We start from the raw sequence: 15,295 nt of genomic DNA on the forward strand, positions 1-15,295 counted from the left end.
ATACAAAAAAAATGTAGAAATGTTGCGAATTGTGACAGAAATCTAAAATGACGCAATCAGTTTGTCCCACGAGTGCCATAAATTCATTGTGAAATCAACTCCTCCAGCAAAAGCACAGAAAACCCGCTCAAATCAATATTCGCAGGATGCGTTGCTGCTGCTCCTTGACGATTTGACAGCTGCCAGCTCAACTCTAACTAACTGAAATGTACTGGCTACGATTTACTGGTTTACTGGTTGGATCTAGTTCTGGCTCTGGATGTGGCATGCAATCGATTGGAAATAACCAGGTAATAGGTTATGCCCATTGTTGAGGGTCACAAATTCACATGGCCACTGACAGCAGCAGCAGGAAAGGAACACAGGAACCACTTCGAGCTGGACATGGACAACAACAACAACAATGTGTTCTTTGGCCAGGTCATGCCAATGCAGTTCTTGGTAGTACGAGTACAACAGCTTGCAGTTAGTCCAATTAAAAAAAAACACAAACTTTACACAATTACTAAAAAAAACAATGTAAAACAATAACAATATAATATAAAAGTAAACACACAACAAATGCAATTTGAATTTTGTTAGCAAAAAACACTCGAAAGGGTTTTGCTTTAGCTGCTTTCTAAGGTACGAATAAGAGTAAGAGCTGGAAGGTTAGAGCATACAAATAGGTGCTAAAAACCCATGACACCTTTGGGTAAATCATTAATGTACAGTACGCCGACTCAATGTTTATAATTCTGCTTAAGATTCTGGCTCTCACGTAATGGCAAGCGAATTTGCAAGTGTTATTGTTGTTAGTTAGTTTTTTTTGGGTTCAATTGGGAAGGGGGGAAAGCGCGTGATGGGGCTTGAGATAGAGAGAAAGAGAGAAAAGAGAAATGCGTGGCAAATACTCACTTTCTTCCTCGATATCAACACGATTCTCCAGCTCGGAAGTGCTCTTCTGGCGACGCAACAGCTTCTGTTTTGGCTGGCAACGTGGCAAATTTGGGGCACAATCGCCATGGGCATTTAGCTTGCAAATGCGACACCGCAGCCCCTGACGTGTGTGACCTGTACAGGTGGTAACCAGAGGTAAGAATTAAATGATAATATAATTATACGCCTATATATAATACGCACCTCTCAGAATCTGAGAGCAGACATCACAGGCCGTTATCTTCTTGTACGTGTACTCCTGCAGATGATGGCTGCCATCCAGATTGGGACGCAGTGACTCCGATGGGGCATTCGAGGCACCATTACGCCTGTGAAGAGTGCAATAGACATAATATCAGACACCATTGTCTAACTCACTCACTCTCACTCTCACTCATTGTTACATTGTTACTCTCTCTCTAAACAATACACAAAATGATAACACTAAAATAGACGAGTGTATATACTATACTATATAGTATATAGTATTTGTATTCAAACCAAACCAAACCAATCCAATTAAAAAAACTGTGTCAAATGTTGCGCCTTTGCTTTGTTCCATTCACTAAATGTAATTATTGTGTCAACCACAATACAATAATGTTTATATATGTCTATATAAATCTGGTTATCACAGCATATGTACATACGAAAGTGTAAATTTGCATTTACGGGCCAATGGCAGGAGGTCATACACATACACACATATATCAAATATATATATATATATATCTTAAATAAAAATATGCACAATGACAACAGCAAACAATGGAAACGCACAATGCCAAATGAACATTAATCACAGGACTCTTGTTTAAATTCCATACAATAAACATGTGTTCAACATTAAAGAGAGCTATTATATCAAGTTTATATAACTTAAACACTCTTGCACTTAGGAATATTTTAGTTAGAGCTTTTAATGTTTTCTAAAATGCTCTTGGTAAAATCATAAAATTATAAGTTATTTAATTAATACATTTCTGAGCGTGTTAAATTCCTTAACTCATTATTTAATTAACTTTTAAAAAGAGCAACTGAAAACATTTAATATAATCGAAATATGCATACTCCCATTTTGGTATAAAAAGTATTTCTCGTGTATCTCAATAATTTGATGTCATATTTATATGCATAGCATTTGCCCTCGAACATAACCAATTTGTTGTTTTTGTGTTGCCAATGCTGCTGTTGCTGTTGCTGGTCTGTCCTTTTTGGCTCTGTTTTATTTACCAGAAAAATGTACAGCCAAATGGCTGGACGGATGGACAGACAGACAGGCGATGGAAAAAGAGAGAGAGAGAGGTAGATGAATGCTGACAGACAATACTACAATTGTTCACAGCGGGCAGTCGAGAGGAGGGGGATTAAGGACCAGGCAGAGAGGACCAACATCCTTGACAAGTGGTAATGGAAGTGGGCCAACTTTCGACGCTTATTGTTTGTAAGTGGCTTATATTGTGCACAATAACAAACAAACAAGCAAACAAACATATAAACAGACAGACAAACAAGCAACAATTCAGTTCATTTCAGCACATTGGCTTATAAAGTTGTTACAAATGTGTGTAAACTGTACAAATTGGTGTATTGTACTCTCACCTTTTCAAGTGAAAATAATTACACTTTGTTGCATGTAAGATCCAAAATAATGCAATGGAAAAAGGCGAAACATTTGCTACAAATCATAAGCATAATTTTTTTATTTGTCTAGCTTTAAATCATAAGCATAATTTTTTTATTTGTCTAGCTTTAAATATAAGTAATCTTTTAAGCAAGTCTTTAACCTAGCTAAAAATAATAATTGTTAATTGTTATCTCTGTTCTTTTTGCAAAGAATTTTGGCTTATTTATATATAAATTAATTTTTATAAAATGCTGTAAGCTACACATTAATCAATTATATAATTTATTAAAGAAAAATATTTATAATAATACTATATTTAATAACTAAAGCTCAGTTTCTACAATCGTTAATATTTTGCGTACTTTATAAAATTATTATAAATATTAATACTTAATACCGCATAACTATGAATACGCAATAAAAGCCTAGCAGTTTTCCTAGTAATTTCCATCCCCATTATTTACTCAACTATACATTGTAATTTTTAATATAATTTTATCTTTTATTATAAAACATGCTGATACCAAGCTTCTACCAAATTTCAGCCTAGAGTTGTAGATTTTTCTAAACTGATGAAAAAAAAATGTATATTCGACAATTATCGGTTCCCCATTATTTTAAAGTTCGGCAACTGAGTTTTAAGTGGGTCGAACATAAATAAAACTTTTATCTTAGTTGAATTTGTTGAACTTTTATCGATAAATCCTTAACTAGTCGCATTCCACCCAAGGGTATGATTTGCATATTCATTTAGACCACGGCACATTCCACAGATATTATTTATTAAATTGGCAAACCTTATATTAAGTAACATTTAATTTATTCAAGTATATATACAAATAAATACACTTACAGATTTGGGCTATTTTTGTTATTTTTATTATACGTATTATGCGTACTTTTACAGGGTACACTAAACGCTAAGTGTATATATAAATATATAGAGTTTTATTCATGGTGAATCAATGTACATTGGGGAGTAATTTATGCTTGAGTTGCGTGGTGAGGGGAAAGAGTTGCGGGGACTAGCAAAATGCATGTATTTCTATTTATCAACACAAAAAAAAGGGTCATAAAATTAATTATAAATTTTTCATTAATGCACAAGAGAAACTTTTTTGGCTGCACAAGATACAAAAACAGATATAAATAAAAAAAAAAAAAAGAGTGAAGAAAGTATAAACCGGCTGAACGAGTTTCCCGGGCGGTTAACGGGGCGCATTAGTAATTACGAGCGCAATGCGAAAACTTTTGCAATATAAGAAAAGTTGAAATGTGATTTTCTTGTCACGTTTGCAAATGTTTATATTAAATTGTTTAGCCATTGCCGTTGTGTGTTTACTTTAAATCGCACTCTATAAAGCCAGATAAACAGATCGAGTTGATGAATGAGAGAAGCTGCAACAAATAATGCAAACGAGTGTCGTCTGGCCATAATTCCATACCAAGCTGACGAGTTATCATTAGCCATCTCGCTCTATAGCCCACTTCATCTATCGCTATCTTGCTCTAAGCCGAGAAGATTTTCGATTTATCATCGTTTGCAGTGCAAGCTGTCGGCATGGTATTAAGTATTGTTGGCGAATGCTACCAAAAAACAGAAAAAAAACAGAGAAAAACAGAGAAAAATGTCGGCAATGGGCCAATGGGAATACCATAAACGGTAGCCAATTCGATGCGGATGCGGATGCGATTGGGAATGGGAATGGGAATGCCAGCGCAATGCCCAATGCCCAATGCCAATGCAATTTATCTGCAAGGCAGCCGTTCAATGTGCGGGTGTCTATGGCGGAGTTTAAAATTTATTGCCTGCAATTTTTCGCATATTTTTCAATGTTTTCACTTGGCGCCAAGTTGAATTTACTGGCCCAAACGTAGGACACATATGGACACACAGCGAAGAAGTTGCCTTTTTTGAACAACTTCAGTATAAATAGAACTTGGCTAAGTATGTTTGCCAGGTGTTATTCTTGTTGTTGTTTTAGTTCAATTTTAATTGATTTACGAGCAAATGTGATTGATGGTCAACGGACACAGGTGCAGTTTATGGCTTGCACAAATTAAAATAAAATACACAAATAAATGTATCAATACAAATAAAAATAAATCCAGATAAAAATGCTGCTTTTGTGCAGTTTTTGTTTTTGCTACTATACAATCGAATTGTCATAGTTATATTTATATATAGTTTTTATTCGATATTTGTTCGGAGGTGGGGGAGCTGCTAATTCTACATTGGCGTGCAACATTTACAGCGAATTTGTTTTTCAAGCGCTAAGCAAAAGCAAAATGTAAATATTTAATTTGTTGTTAAATTTTAATTGAAATTTCGTTTGTTTTATCGAAATGTATATGTATATATTGTACCATTAATTTATACAAAAACATAATGAGTTGAGTTAATTGTTAATTTGTTAGTTTCTTGATTAATTTTGATTACCTCAAGGTCAAAACGGTCGATACAGCGTGGTACATTTGATTTTGTCGCGGTTGTTGGCTGATCGATTGTATCGATTGTTATACAAATATTTAATTGATTGTATCGAATAATCGTATATAATTAAATTATAAAAATATATCACAAGATGTTATGGGAAAGAAGTAAGTGTATACAGAGAACATTAGTAAGTACAGCTCACTCGAAAGTAGACGCATATTAAACTAAAGGTTACCTTAACTAAGCTTTATTTTCATTCAGGTTCTGGATGGGTTGGGGAGTTTTTTTTTGGGCAGGAGGGGAAGAGACACAGTTGCGGTTATGTAACCACAAAATTCAACTCAAAGGCTGCAGCTTTTCCTGTTTATTTTGTTTTTCTCGCAGTGATTAAATTACTTAACAGAAAGTGGAGCCAAAAATTTGAATTGTTGCATAAACAGCGAGAAAATGGATTTGAAAATATTCTCTTTGCCAGACGGTTAGACTTTTTGACTCCTTTATGGTAGATTTTCCCGGCTTTTAGTCATATTAAACTGGGCGTGTTTGGTGGTTGGTGGTGGGGGGCGGGGAATATAGGACTCTTGCTGCGCTTCATTTGTAGCTGTATTTTGCAGTTTAAAACATTTTTTCCGACTATTTTCTGAGCATTTTCAGCGCACTGCAATTCGACAGCACTTGTATAATATGAGAAGGATTTGGCTTAATGGAATTGGGGGCTAATGCACATAAGATTTGTATATATATATACGTATATAGATAGATACATAGATAGCGCGAAAAAAAGTGGTTGTTAACTCACCTATCTGATTGTTGTGCTGAACCAGAACCCGCCGGCTTTAGGCTCTTAAATGCTTTCAGCCACTTTGTTTTCATCGATGGCGCTGTGGCAGCGGAAAATTTGCGTTCGTTTCGCGGCGAAGTTGGCTCAACTTTGCTAACGAATAACTCCTTCTGCAAAATGGTAAAAAAAAGAGAGAGAGAGAAGAAATATTTTAGTTTAGGCTTAGTTGCAATTTGAGACCAGACACGAGAATTCACTTGCGAGCAATTTGCATTTAAGCGCCTAACATTGCACTTTAATTACAGTAATTAAAACAAAACTGAGAAAGATAGGTAAAGGGAGAGAGTGAGAGAGTGAAAGAGACAAGCTCGTTATTGCATAATTACATGCATACGCAAATTAGAGGCAAATGCTAAATATTTAACTGATAGTCTGATATTTTGATATATATTTTCATGGGCGGCTCGAACAACTCTGCAGCTCGACAGCTATTTGTGCTGTGCGTGTCGTGTTAAATAAAGCAATTTTAATTAATAATCAACACTTTGCTGAATTCCACAAAATGTAATTATGACACACACACACATATATACATGCATGCATGGCTTTTTGTAACGATAATTAAAACCACGTGTGACATTTGGTTACAGTTTAGTTAGCCCATCATTGTACTTGCCTTCTCTATTACTCTCACTTTCACTCTCTGCCTTTCTTTCTCTCTCTGGTTTTATATTAGAGTGCAGTGCTTAAGTGGCCTCAACAATAAATACTGAAATTGTTTATTCTGTGGTTCTTTTAATGGCATACAGAATTTCGATGAAATGCGATTTAGTTGCATGTGGCAAAAGGGGCAACATTTGGTATTCCACCAAATGCTGCATAAATCATCTGCTAAAAACTGATTTTGACTTGTGTTTCCAGCAACAGACAGTTTGACAGCTCAGCTGTAGCAGCTGTTAAACATCATGACATTAGCTGAACAACATTCAAGATTAATCTGCAAATAGGGCAGAGCATGTGCGAATATGAAAAGAGAAACTTTATCACCTAACCAACTCCCTTGATTCTGACACCCTTAATGTTTTTTTTAAAAACATGAAGAATTGGATAAAAATTTTGACTTGTAAAGTGACTTAATCTGAATTCTGACCAACTTCAAACTGTCAAATCTTGATCAAAACTGAACCGATATTCAAGTGGAATGTAATGTTGATTATGATTTGGCCTCTGAATTGATTCTGCATTTAAATTTTTATCGTCTAGAAAATTTGATATTTTTTCGATTCGAAGCCTTTTCTTATCCAATTTTCCATACTTGACATTTTTTAAAAAACTTTGAACACTCATAACTTCATCAAAAATAAACCGATTTTCAAGCGGAATGTCATTTTGATTATGATTTTGCCTCTTTATTGATTCTGCATTTTAATTTTTATCATCTAGAAAATTTGATATTTTTATGATTTTAAGCCATCTATCATACAATTTTCCATACCTACCCCTTGACATTTTTTCAAAAACTTTGAACTCTCATAACTTCATCAGAAATGTACAGATTTTCAAGCGGAATGTCATTTTGATCATGATTTGCCCTCTAAATTAATTCTGCATTTAAATTTTTATCATCTAGAAAATTTGATATTTTTTCGATTCCAAGCCATCTATCATCCAATTTTCCATACCTACCCCTTTACATTTTTTCAAAAACTTTGATTTCTCATAACTTCATTAAAAATTAACAGATTTTCAAGCGGAATGTCATTTTGATCATGATTTGCCCTCTAAATTAATTCTGCATTTAAATTTTTATCATCTAGAAAATTTGATATTTTTCGATTCCAAGCCATCTATCATCCAATTTTCCATACCTTTGAACTCTCATAACTTCATAAAAAATTAACCGATTTTCAAGCGGAATGTCATTTTGATTATGATTTGGCCTCTAAATTAATTCTGCATTTAAATTTTTATCATCTAGAAAATTTGATATTTTTTCGATTCCAAGCCATCTATCATCCAATTTTCCATACCTACCCCTTTACATTTTTTCAAAAACTTTGAACTCTCATAACTTCATCAGAAATATACAGATTTTCAAGCGGAATGTCATTTTGATCATGATTTGCCCTCTAAATTAATTCTGCATTTAAATTTTTATCATCTAGAAAATTTGATATTTTTCGATTCCAAGCCATCTATCATCCAATTTTCCATACCTTTGAACTCTCATAACTTCATAAAAAATTAACCGATTTTCAAGCGGAATGTCATTTTGATTATGATTTGGCCTCTAAATTAATTCTGCATTTAAATTTTTATCATCTAGAAAATTTGATATTTTTTCGATTCCAAGCCATCTATCATCCAATTTTCCATACCTACCCCTTTACATTTTTCCAAAAACTTTGATTTCTCATAACTTCATCAAAAATTAACAGATTTTCAAGCAGAATTTCATTTTGACCATGATTTGCCCTCTAAATTAATTCTTCATTTAAGTTTTTGTCATCTAGAAAATTTGATATTTTTTCGATTCCAAGCCATCTGTTATCCAATTTTCCATACCTATTTTTTTTTTAAACTTTGATCTCTCATAACTTCACCAAAAATTAACCGATTCTCAAGCGGAATGTCATTTTGATCATGATTTGGCCTCTAAATTGATTCTGTTTTTTTATCATCTATTTTTATCATCTAGAAAATTTGATATTTTTTCGATTCTAAGCCATCTATTATCTAATTTTCCATACCAACCCCTTTACATTTTTTCAAAAGCTTTGATTTCTCATAACTTCATCAAAAAGCTGTTTAGCCTACGCAAATATAAGATAACTGGATAAGATAAAAATACAACAATCTTATATAAGCTTACTGGTAAATAGAGTTTTGAAAGCACATGAAAGCCTGTAGAGTTCTTCAATACAATAAATTCTACTTACAGCTTAAAAATCGACTAAAACTTTGACACCCTTGACAACTTTCCACATTATTCTCTTCACACGCTTCGAGAAATATAATTGAGCTTTTCAGGGTCACTTTCAGCTGGTGTCATTGTGCATCGATGGAAGTGCCGTGCAATTGCGAGGAATGATATTGACTCGTCGCGTGTTTTCAACTCGGAGACAGGCGGATAGACAGACAGGCCTGACAATAACACAAAATAACAGCTCCAAATTCAGCACTCACCCAATTGCAACATTTATAATGCAACGAGGCGCGTGCAACTTGCTGTTTTTTGCCTTTTGATATGAGTTGCGAGTACTATTCTCGACATGATATTTTTTTTTTTGTTTTTTTGGCAACTGACAGGGACGTGACAGTAGATTGGCAGCAGGGCGTGAGTTCGTCCTTATGCCTGACAGCGGGATATTAAGCTTGCCAGAAAATATGCTCTTTTTTTTGAAAGGGCAGTGGGGGAAGAGAATGTGAGTGTGCACATATCGATATAAATTAAACAATGCTGTTGGCCATGACAATGAATTGCCATTTTATTGGCATAAACGAGAAATGCATTTATAAACGAATAACTGACCTAACGCAATTAATAATGTATTTAATATGTATGACAAAGCAACGTTTGTAATCACTTTTTTAATCCACAATTAATTTTCACAAATGCCAGCCAGCATTTAAATTAAGATTAATTTCAATTTGCAGAAAGACCTAAAGCACAATTTAAAGAGGAAATAGAGGCAAAAAGAGAAGGACGAAGACGGACAAGACATGGGAGAGGCCAAGATAAGAAGCTGTTGCCTGACGCTGAGCACCAGCATCAGCAGCAGGACATTTAAGAGTGTCTCTGTCTCGGTGAGTGTGTGTGCGAGTGTGTGTGTGTGTGTGTGTGGATGGGGTGTGTTTGGGTGTTGGGTGGCCGTAATGGACATGTGCCTGTCATGTTGCCTTTGTCATTGTCGTTGAGGGCGTGTCCTGTGCCATAAATTTATGCATGCAGTGCATAAAATTCAAATTAAAGGAGCCGCCGCGCATCCTGCCAGCGACAAGTACACGTTTTGACACTTTACAACACTAGTGTGCCTGCCCTCCTGTCGCCAGTTGCCAGCTGCCTCATTCTGTTGGCTCAACTGGAACCCGCAGCTGAAAGCGGGCCACGACGCTCGTCGGTCGGTTCGGTCTGCTTTATCGCCCCGTTTGCTGTCAGGGCCAACTAGCTGCTAAAATAGCAACCCAATGTGGGCGTCGTCTCATCGTTGTCCTCTCTCTTAGTCCTACTTCCTACTCAGCAATCAGTGACCATGTGACGGAACACAATGAAAGGAATCAAATGTTGCCCTTGTCTCTCTCTCTCTCTCTCTATCTGTCTCTATCTTTGCCATACTTTAAAATGCTTTTGAGTGCAACTTCAACTGCATATAATGCGCTCTAATTGATTTTCTTGCAACTTGGCAAAAGTGGCTTTTAAGTCCAACAACAACTTTAAAAAGCCACGGCAAGGCACAACTTTTTCAGTTGATTTTTCATGCTGATGATGATGAGGCAAAAAGGAATGCACGACGGTCGGACAGACAGAGTCTGATAGCGCTTGACTCCTGGGAATTGGGCAAAAAAAACGTCCAACGTAAAATTTATGGCTGTCACAATTTTTAATTATGTTGCTCTACTCTTTGCATTGCGATATTGAAACCACAAAGGTATCATAAATTGCTCTCAACTAAAACACAAAAACAAAAAAGGAAGACAACAAAAGGCGGCCAAGAAATGTTTCAAGTTGGCCTAGAGAGCAAAGTAAAATGGAGAAACGCAACTAAAAATTTGCCTCATTAAGACCGCAACAAAAGCTGGTCATTTAAAATAAAAATTAACAAGTGAACGACTACAACCGGGCACGCTCGACAGCAGGATACCCTGTGCCCAGGCACACTGTACTAAAAGTTGATTTTCGACCGATTGTTCCTATGGCAGCTATATGATATAGGAAACCGATCTGAACCAAATTTGGCCAGGATGTATAACACCAAGCTAAATGCATATTCTATCTGTTTGGTTAAGATATCTCATAAAACAAAAAACTTTTTCATACTAAGACTTAATTTTCGATTGAGCGTCTTTATTGCAGCTATATGATATAGTGGACCGATTTGAACCAAATTTGGTCGGGATGTATAATACCAGCACAGATGCATATTCTATCAGTTTGGTTAAGATATCTCATAAAACAAAAAACTTTTTCATACAAAAACTTAATTTTCGATCTATCGTTCCTATGGCAGCTATATGATATAGTGGTCCGATCCAAAAATAAAAACAAACTTGATCCGCGTAAGGCATCCATAAGCCTACATACCAAGTTTGAAGTCTCTAGCTTTTATGGTCTCTAAAATCGACGCGATCAAACAGACCGACGGACAGACGGATAGACAGACAGACAGACGGATAGACGGACAGACATACGGACGTGGCTCAATCGACTCGGCTGTTGATCCTGATCAAGAATAAATATACTTTGGGGGGTCTGCCACGCCCCCTTCTTCCTGTTACATACGTTCTGCCAAACATATATACCCTTTTTTGCACATTTTCAATGGACTCAGGGTATAAAAAGGAAAACAAAGGCAATCTCAGTTAGTTATATCTCGCTTCATTTGCCTCACTCTTTGCTGATCCGATAGCAGTCAGTGCATATTGCAACACGAGTGGTGGGGCATGCCACACATAACTCGTTGTAATGAGCTATTCGAGCGCGTGGATATGCGCATATTTTATTGCCACTTTGATGAGCAGCGGTTGCAGCCAGTTGCATTATTAACCCATATATTTATTTTTTCAAATGCCGTCGGCTGGGATTTTGTTGTGCCCCTCAGCTGTTGCCACAGCAGCAGTTGCATGAGCGCAGTCATTAGTGAGTGTGCTTACTTCATGGCTTTTAGAGCAGCCCCAACTAATTGCTGAGCCGAGCACGGCTCCAGTTTCATGTGAGTGCCGTGCAAATATGCTTAAGACAATTTAGCAAACATGAAACGACACACAAAGGCAGACAGAGACAGAGTTAGAGAGTGAGAGAGAGTGAGAGGAGTAAGAGAGATGGGTGTAGGATGCCCAAACAAACATTTCCGTAAATTACACGCATTTGTCAAAACGAAACAATGCGCAAAGTGTTTATTTGTTTTAGTGAGTGCTTTTGAGCGCAAAAATGACTCGACACAAAAACTGCAACAAGCAAAAAGAGAAGGAGATGAAATGCAGCGGAGTGATGTTTCTGTCTGCCCCACCCCTCCTTCTCTCCGCCCATCTCACACACACTCTCTCTGTCTCCCTCGCAGTGTTTAGAGAAAATGTAGCAACTTCTAATGGCTTTGCTTGTTGTTGAGATCGTTGTTGTTGTTGTTGTTGTTGTTGTCGCGCTGCAGCCAAGCGCGAAATGTAGAGCAGCGATTATGCAACCGCATGCAATGACAATGCAACATCGATCCACGCCCCCCTCCACCTCCTCCCTCCATTCGCTATGCCATCGTCTATAGAGTGCAACATGCGGCGTATGCGCAATTTGTAATTTTCATTAACGCCTAAAAGCAGCAATTAGTTTTTCCCCATTTCCATTTTCAATCCCATTTCATCTTCTTTTTTATTCCATCTTTGTGCTGTTTTGCATTGAATTAAACAGCACTTTTTGGACCACACAAAGCCTGCCACATGCTGTCAATGCGAGTTTCCCAAATGACACGAGCTCTAAATGTGCCACATCTCGTGACAAGCAATAGAAATCTTAAATCTTAACTGCAGCTGGCTGAGGAATGGGTTTTAAATGTAGTCAGTCAGTTGAGTTCCTAGCTAATATCAATCAATGAATTCAAGACTTTAAACCAGTCGGGCAAAAAAAATATATGAACATTGTTAGTATTTTTCCAATTTTATTAATATAACTACAACATTTTTTTAGTGCTCAGGATGTTGTCTGTACATTATGTATATTCTCTGAACGTAATATTCTTCTTAAACTTCTCGTACAAAACAAAATCAAAGAAATAAAAATTAACTTTACTTTAAAATAAGTAGACAAACTGTATTATTTAAAAAAAAAAAACATTTTTATCAATTATTTTTTTTGCATTCACATTTCTTATAATTATGGCTAGTTTTTTTTGAATGCACATTTAATTATTTAACTGAGAGCTTTTAGCGTAAAATCAGAAATTACATGAATTTAGAGTTTAGTTTATTATATAGATAGAACTGTATTAAAGTAATTCACAGTCATCTGAACCTCAAGCTTCCTAAATTCAAATCTGAATAGAACTCAACACTTTTAAGGATTATCTCGTAATAACTAGAGCTCCAGATGTGGAAGTTAGTCAATTCTCAGCCAGATAGAATAAGTTAACTGAGTTAACAGCTTAAGGCTTTCAACAAAGTTTACCAAATAGTGTTGACTCAAGTAGATGTGGCACAATTTATACCGAATAGAAGTCTTATGATATATCTAAATGCAACGGACTGGAGAATGGATTTAAGCTTGAGCTTGCTGCAGAATTAAGTCAATTGAGCCGAGAGCTCAAAGCTTTCATCTGCTTATAAATCTTTTTATACATATTTAACAACAAGAATCTATGACTTTATTATATTTGCGTTGCATAAAAAAAACATTTATAAAGTGTTGAAATGCCTTAAAAGCAACACTGTCATTTAATATGCTGACACTTTACAACACTTAACGACTGCTGAAAGGTAGAGCAGGTTGCATTCTTAAGTTGCAACTAGTAAAGTTGCAGGAAGTTGCAGAGGCAAATATCTGAATAGAACTAAAATGCTGAGGCACATTTCGGAGTTGAACTGAAAAGCATGTAACAATTTATGGACGGCAACTAAAGCTGCAGCGGGGAGAGGGAGAAATGTGGACTGGGTGCCTGGAACTGTAAGTAGCAATAGCAGCTCCATTCGGCTGACAGCCAAGTCTGATAAGTGCGCGTAATCGGCTCACGCTTAACGCCTTGCCAGGCAGACCCAGTTCGAACCCCTAGTTCGAACCCCGGTTCGAACCCAGAACAAGCAGAAGGCCAAGGCGATGGCAGTGGCAAAGGGAGAGTGAAGGGAAGGCAACGGGAATGGCAATGCCAACGGCAACAGCATCGGTAGCAACACCGACTCCGGCACCAACACCGACACCGACACCGTCACCGGCTCCGGTACCGACAACCGGATGCGGATACGGATGCGTAGCGGCGCCATTTGCATGGCTTGTTGGGGCTTTTATTTATTATTTTGCCCAGCTTTCGGCTGGGCGTGCGTATTTTATGGCTGCGTGCCGCAATTTCATGTCAAACTCATATGAAGCCGCCTTTTATTGTACATATACGGTTGGCAAGGCGCCGCTTTAAGGCTAAAACAGGGTAAGAGCAGACAGAGAACTAACTGCCAGTCGTGCTAATGCACAGTTATGGCTTTCATTAGGCAATACCTACAACTGTGGCAGCATCAGTATCATGCCAGTTCAGTTCAGTCCCTGGGGCAAGTTGGTTAAACTGCGTGAAATGCTAAAGCCAGACTAAAAAGCAGAAGTAGCAGCAAGAGAAGAAGTGGGGAATACACACACGCACCCACACACACACACACACACACACACACATTGCCGCAAACTGGTCTCTAATGAGACTTTAACTGGTTGCAGGTGCAACCTTGTTGCTGCTGATGCTGCCTCTCTTTGGTCACCTGAAAACGTTGCGTGCTTCTGTTTTTTTTTTTTTTCTTTTGCAATTTGCATTTTTAGCTTGTCCTTTTTTTTTGCAGGCACACCAAGAACAAAAAGCAGCAATGTTGGCTGACAGGGGAGGGAAGGGATGTGAAAGAAGCAGAACTCATATGCTGCCCTCAAGTTTCTACTTGTGTTTTATGGATTTTCTTCTTGCTGCCTGACATTCTACGTGACTGCCATCAATTTTCAGTGGCATTGCCGCTTCATTTTGCATACAGGTGAATGGTTACCCCTCTTTAAATGTGTGTGCGTGTGTGTGTGTGTGTGTGTGTGTGTGGCATGTCCTTGTGCTCTTAACTCGATTTGGAATTGGTTTAAAAAGGCAACGTGCGCGCCAAATGCTGATCAGCATACCTCAAATGGCATTGCATTTTCTTTGCTGCTGCCAACAAATTTTATATTCAGTTGCTGCTGCTGATTTCCTCTGCTTTTCTTCTTTTTTTTCCCTCTCTCACAATTTTCCCCACATCTCGTTTTTTTTGTCGCTTTATTATTATGGCAAGTGTAAATGTGGAAAATTGTGTGCGTGTTCAGGCGACTGTGTGTGTGTGAGTATTTATTGTCCTATTTCTTGCACAGCATGTCCTTCCATCCTTCCTTCCGTCTGTCTGTCTGTCCGTCTGTCTGTCTGTCCGTCTGTCTGTCTGTCCGTGTAGCTGCCAGGTGTTCTTTGGTCCAGTTTGGCGACGACGTTTGCTGCTTTGCTGCAGTGCAAATTGATTTTCAATAGCTGAGTGGTTTTTGATTCAATAAAATGACATACTCAGTTGACTCTTAACGAAGTAGAAGGCCACCCAGTTACGTGTGCATGTGTGTGTGTATCTATGA

The 15,295-nt window shown here is 37.2% G+C and overlaps 1 protein-coding gene across 1 annotated transcript in view; it reads right to left on the minus strand.

The window, feature by feature from the left end:
- The window catches only part of LOC117785198, a 65,125-nt gene that overhangs the window by 15,398 nt on the left and 34,432 nt on the right, over nt 1-15,295 (minus strand). Inside the window, 4 exon segments of the mRNA XM_034623111.1 lie at nt 898-1,053; nt 1,123-1,247; nt 4,986-5,042; nt 5,782-5,933. Of these exon segments, the coding sequence (XP_034479002.1) occupies nt 898-1,053; nt 1,123-1,247; nt 4,986-5,042; nt 5,782-5,933 (490 nt within the window).

This window comes from Drosophila innubila, assembly GCF_004354385.1.
Source record: "Drosophila innubila isolate TH190305 chromosome 2R unlocalized genomic scaffold, UK_Dinn_1.0 1_C_2R, whole genome shotgun sequence".
Classification (NCBI taxonomy): Eukaryota; Metazoa; Arthropoda; class Insecta; order Diptera; family Drosophilidae; genus Drosophila; species Drosophila innubila.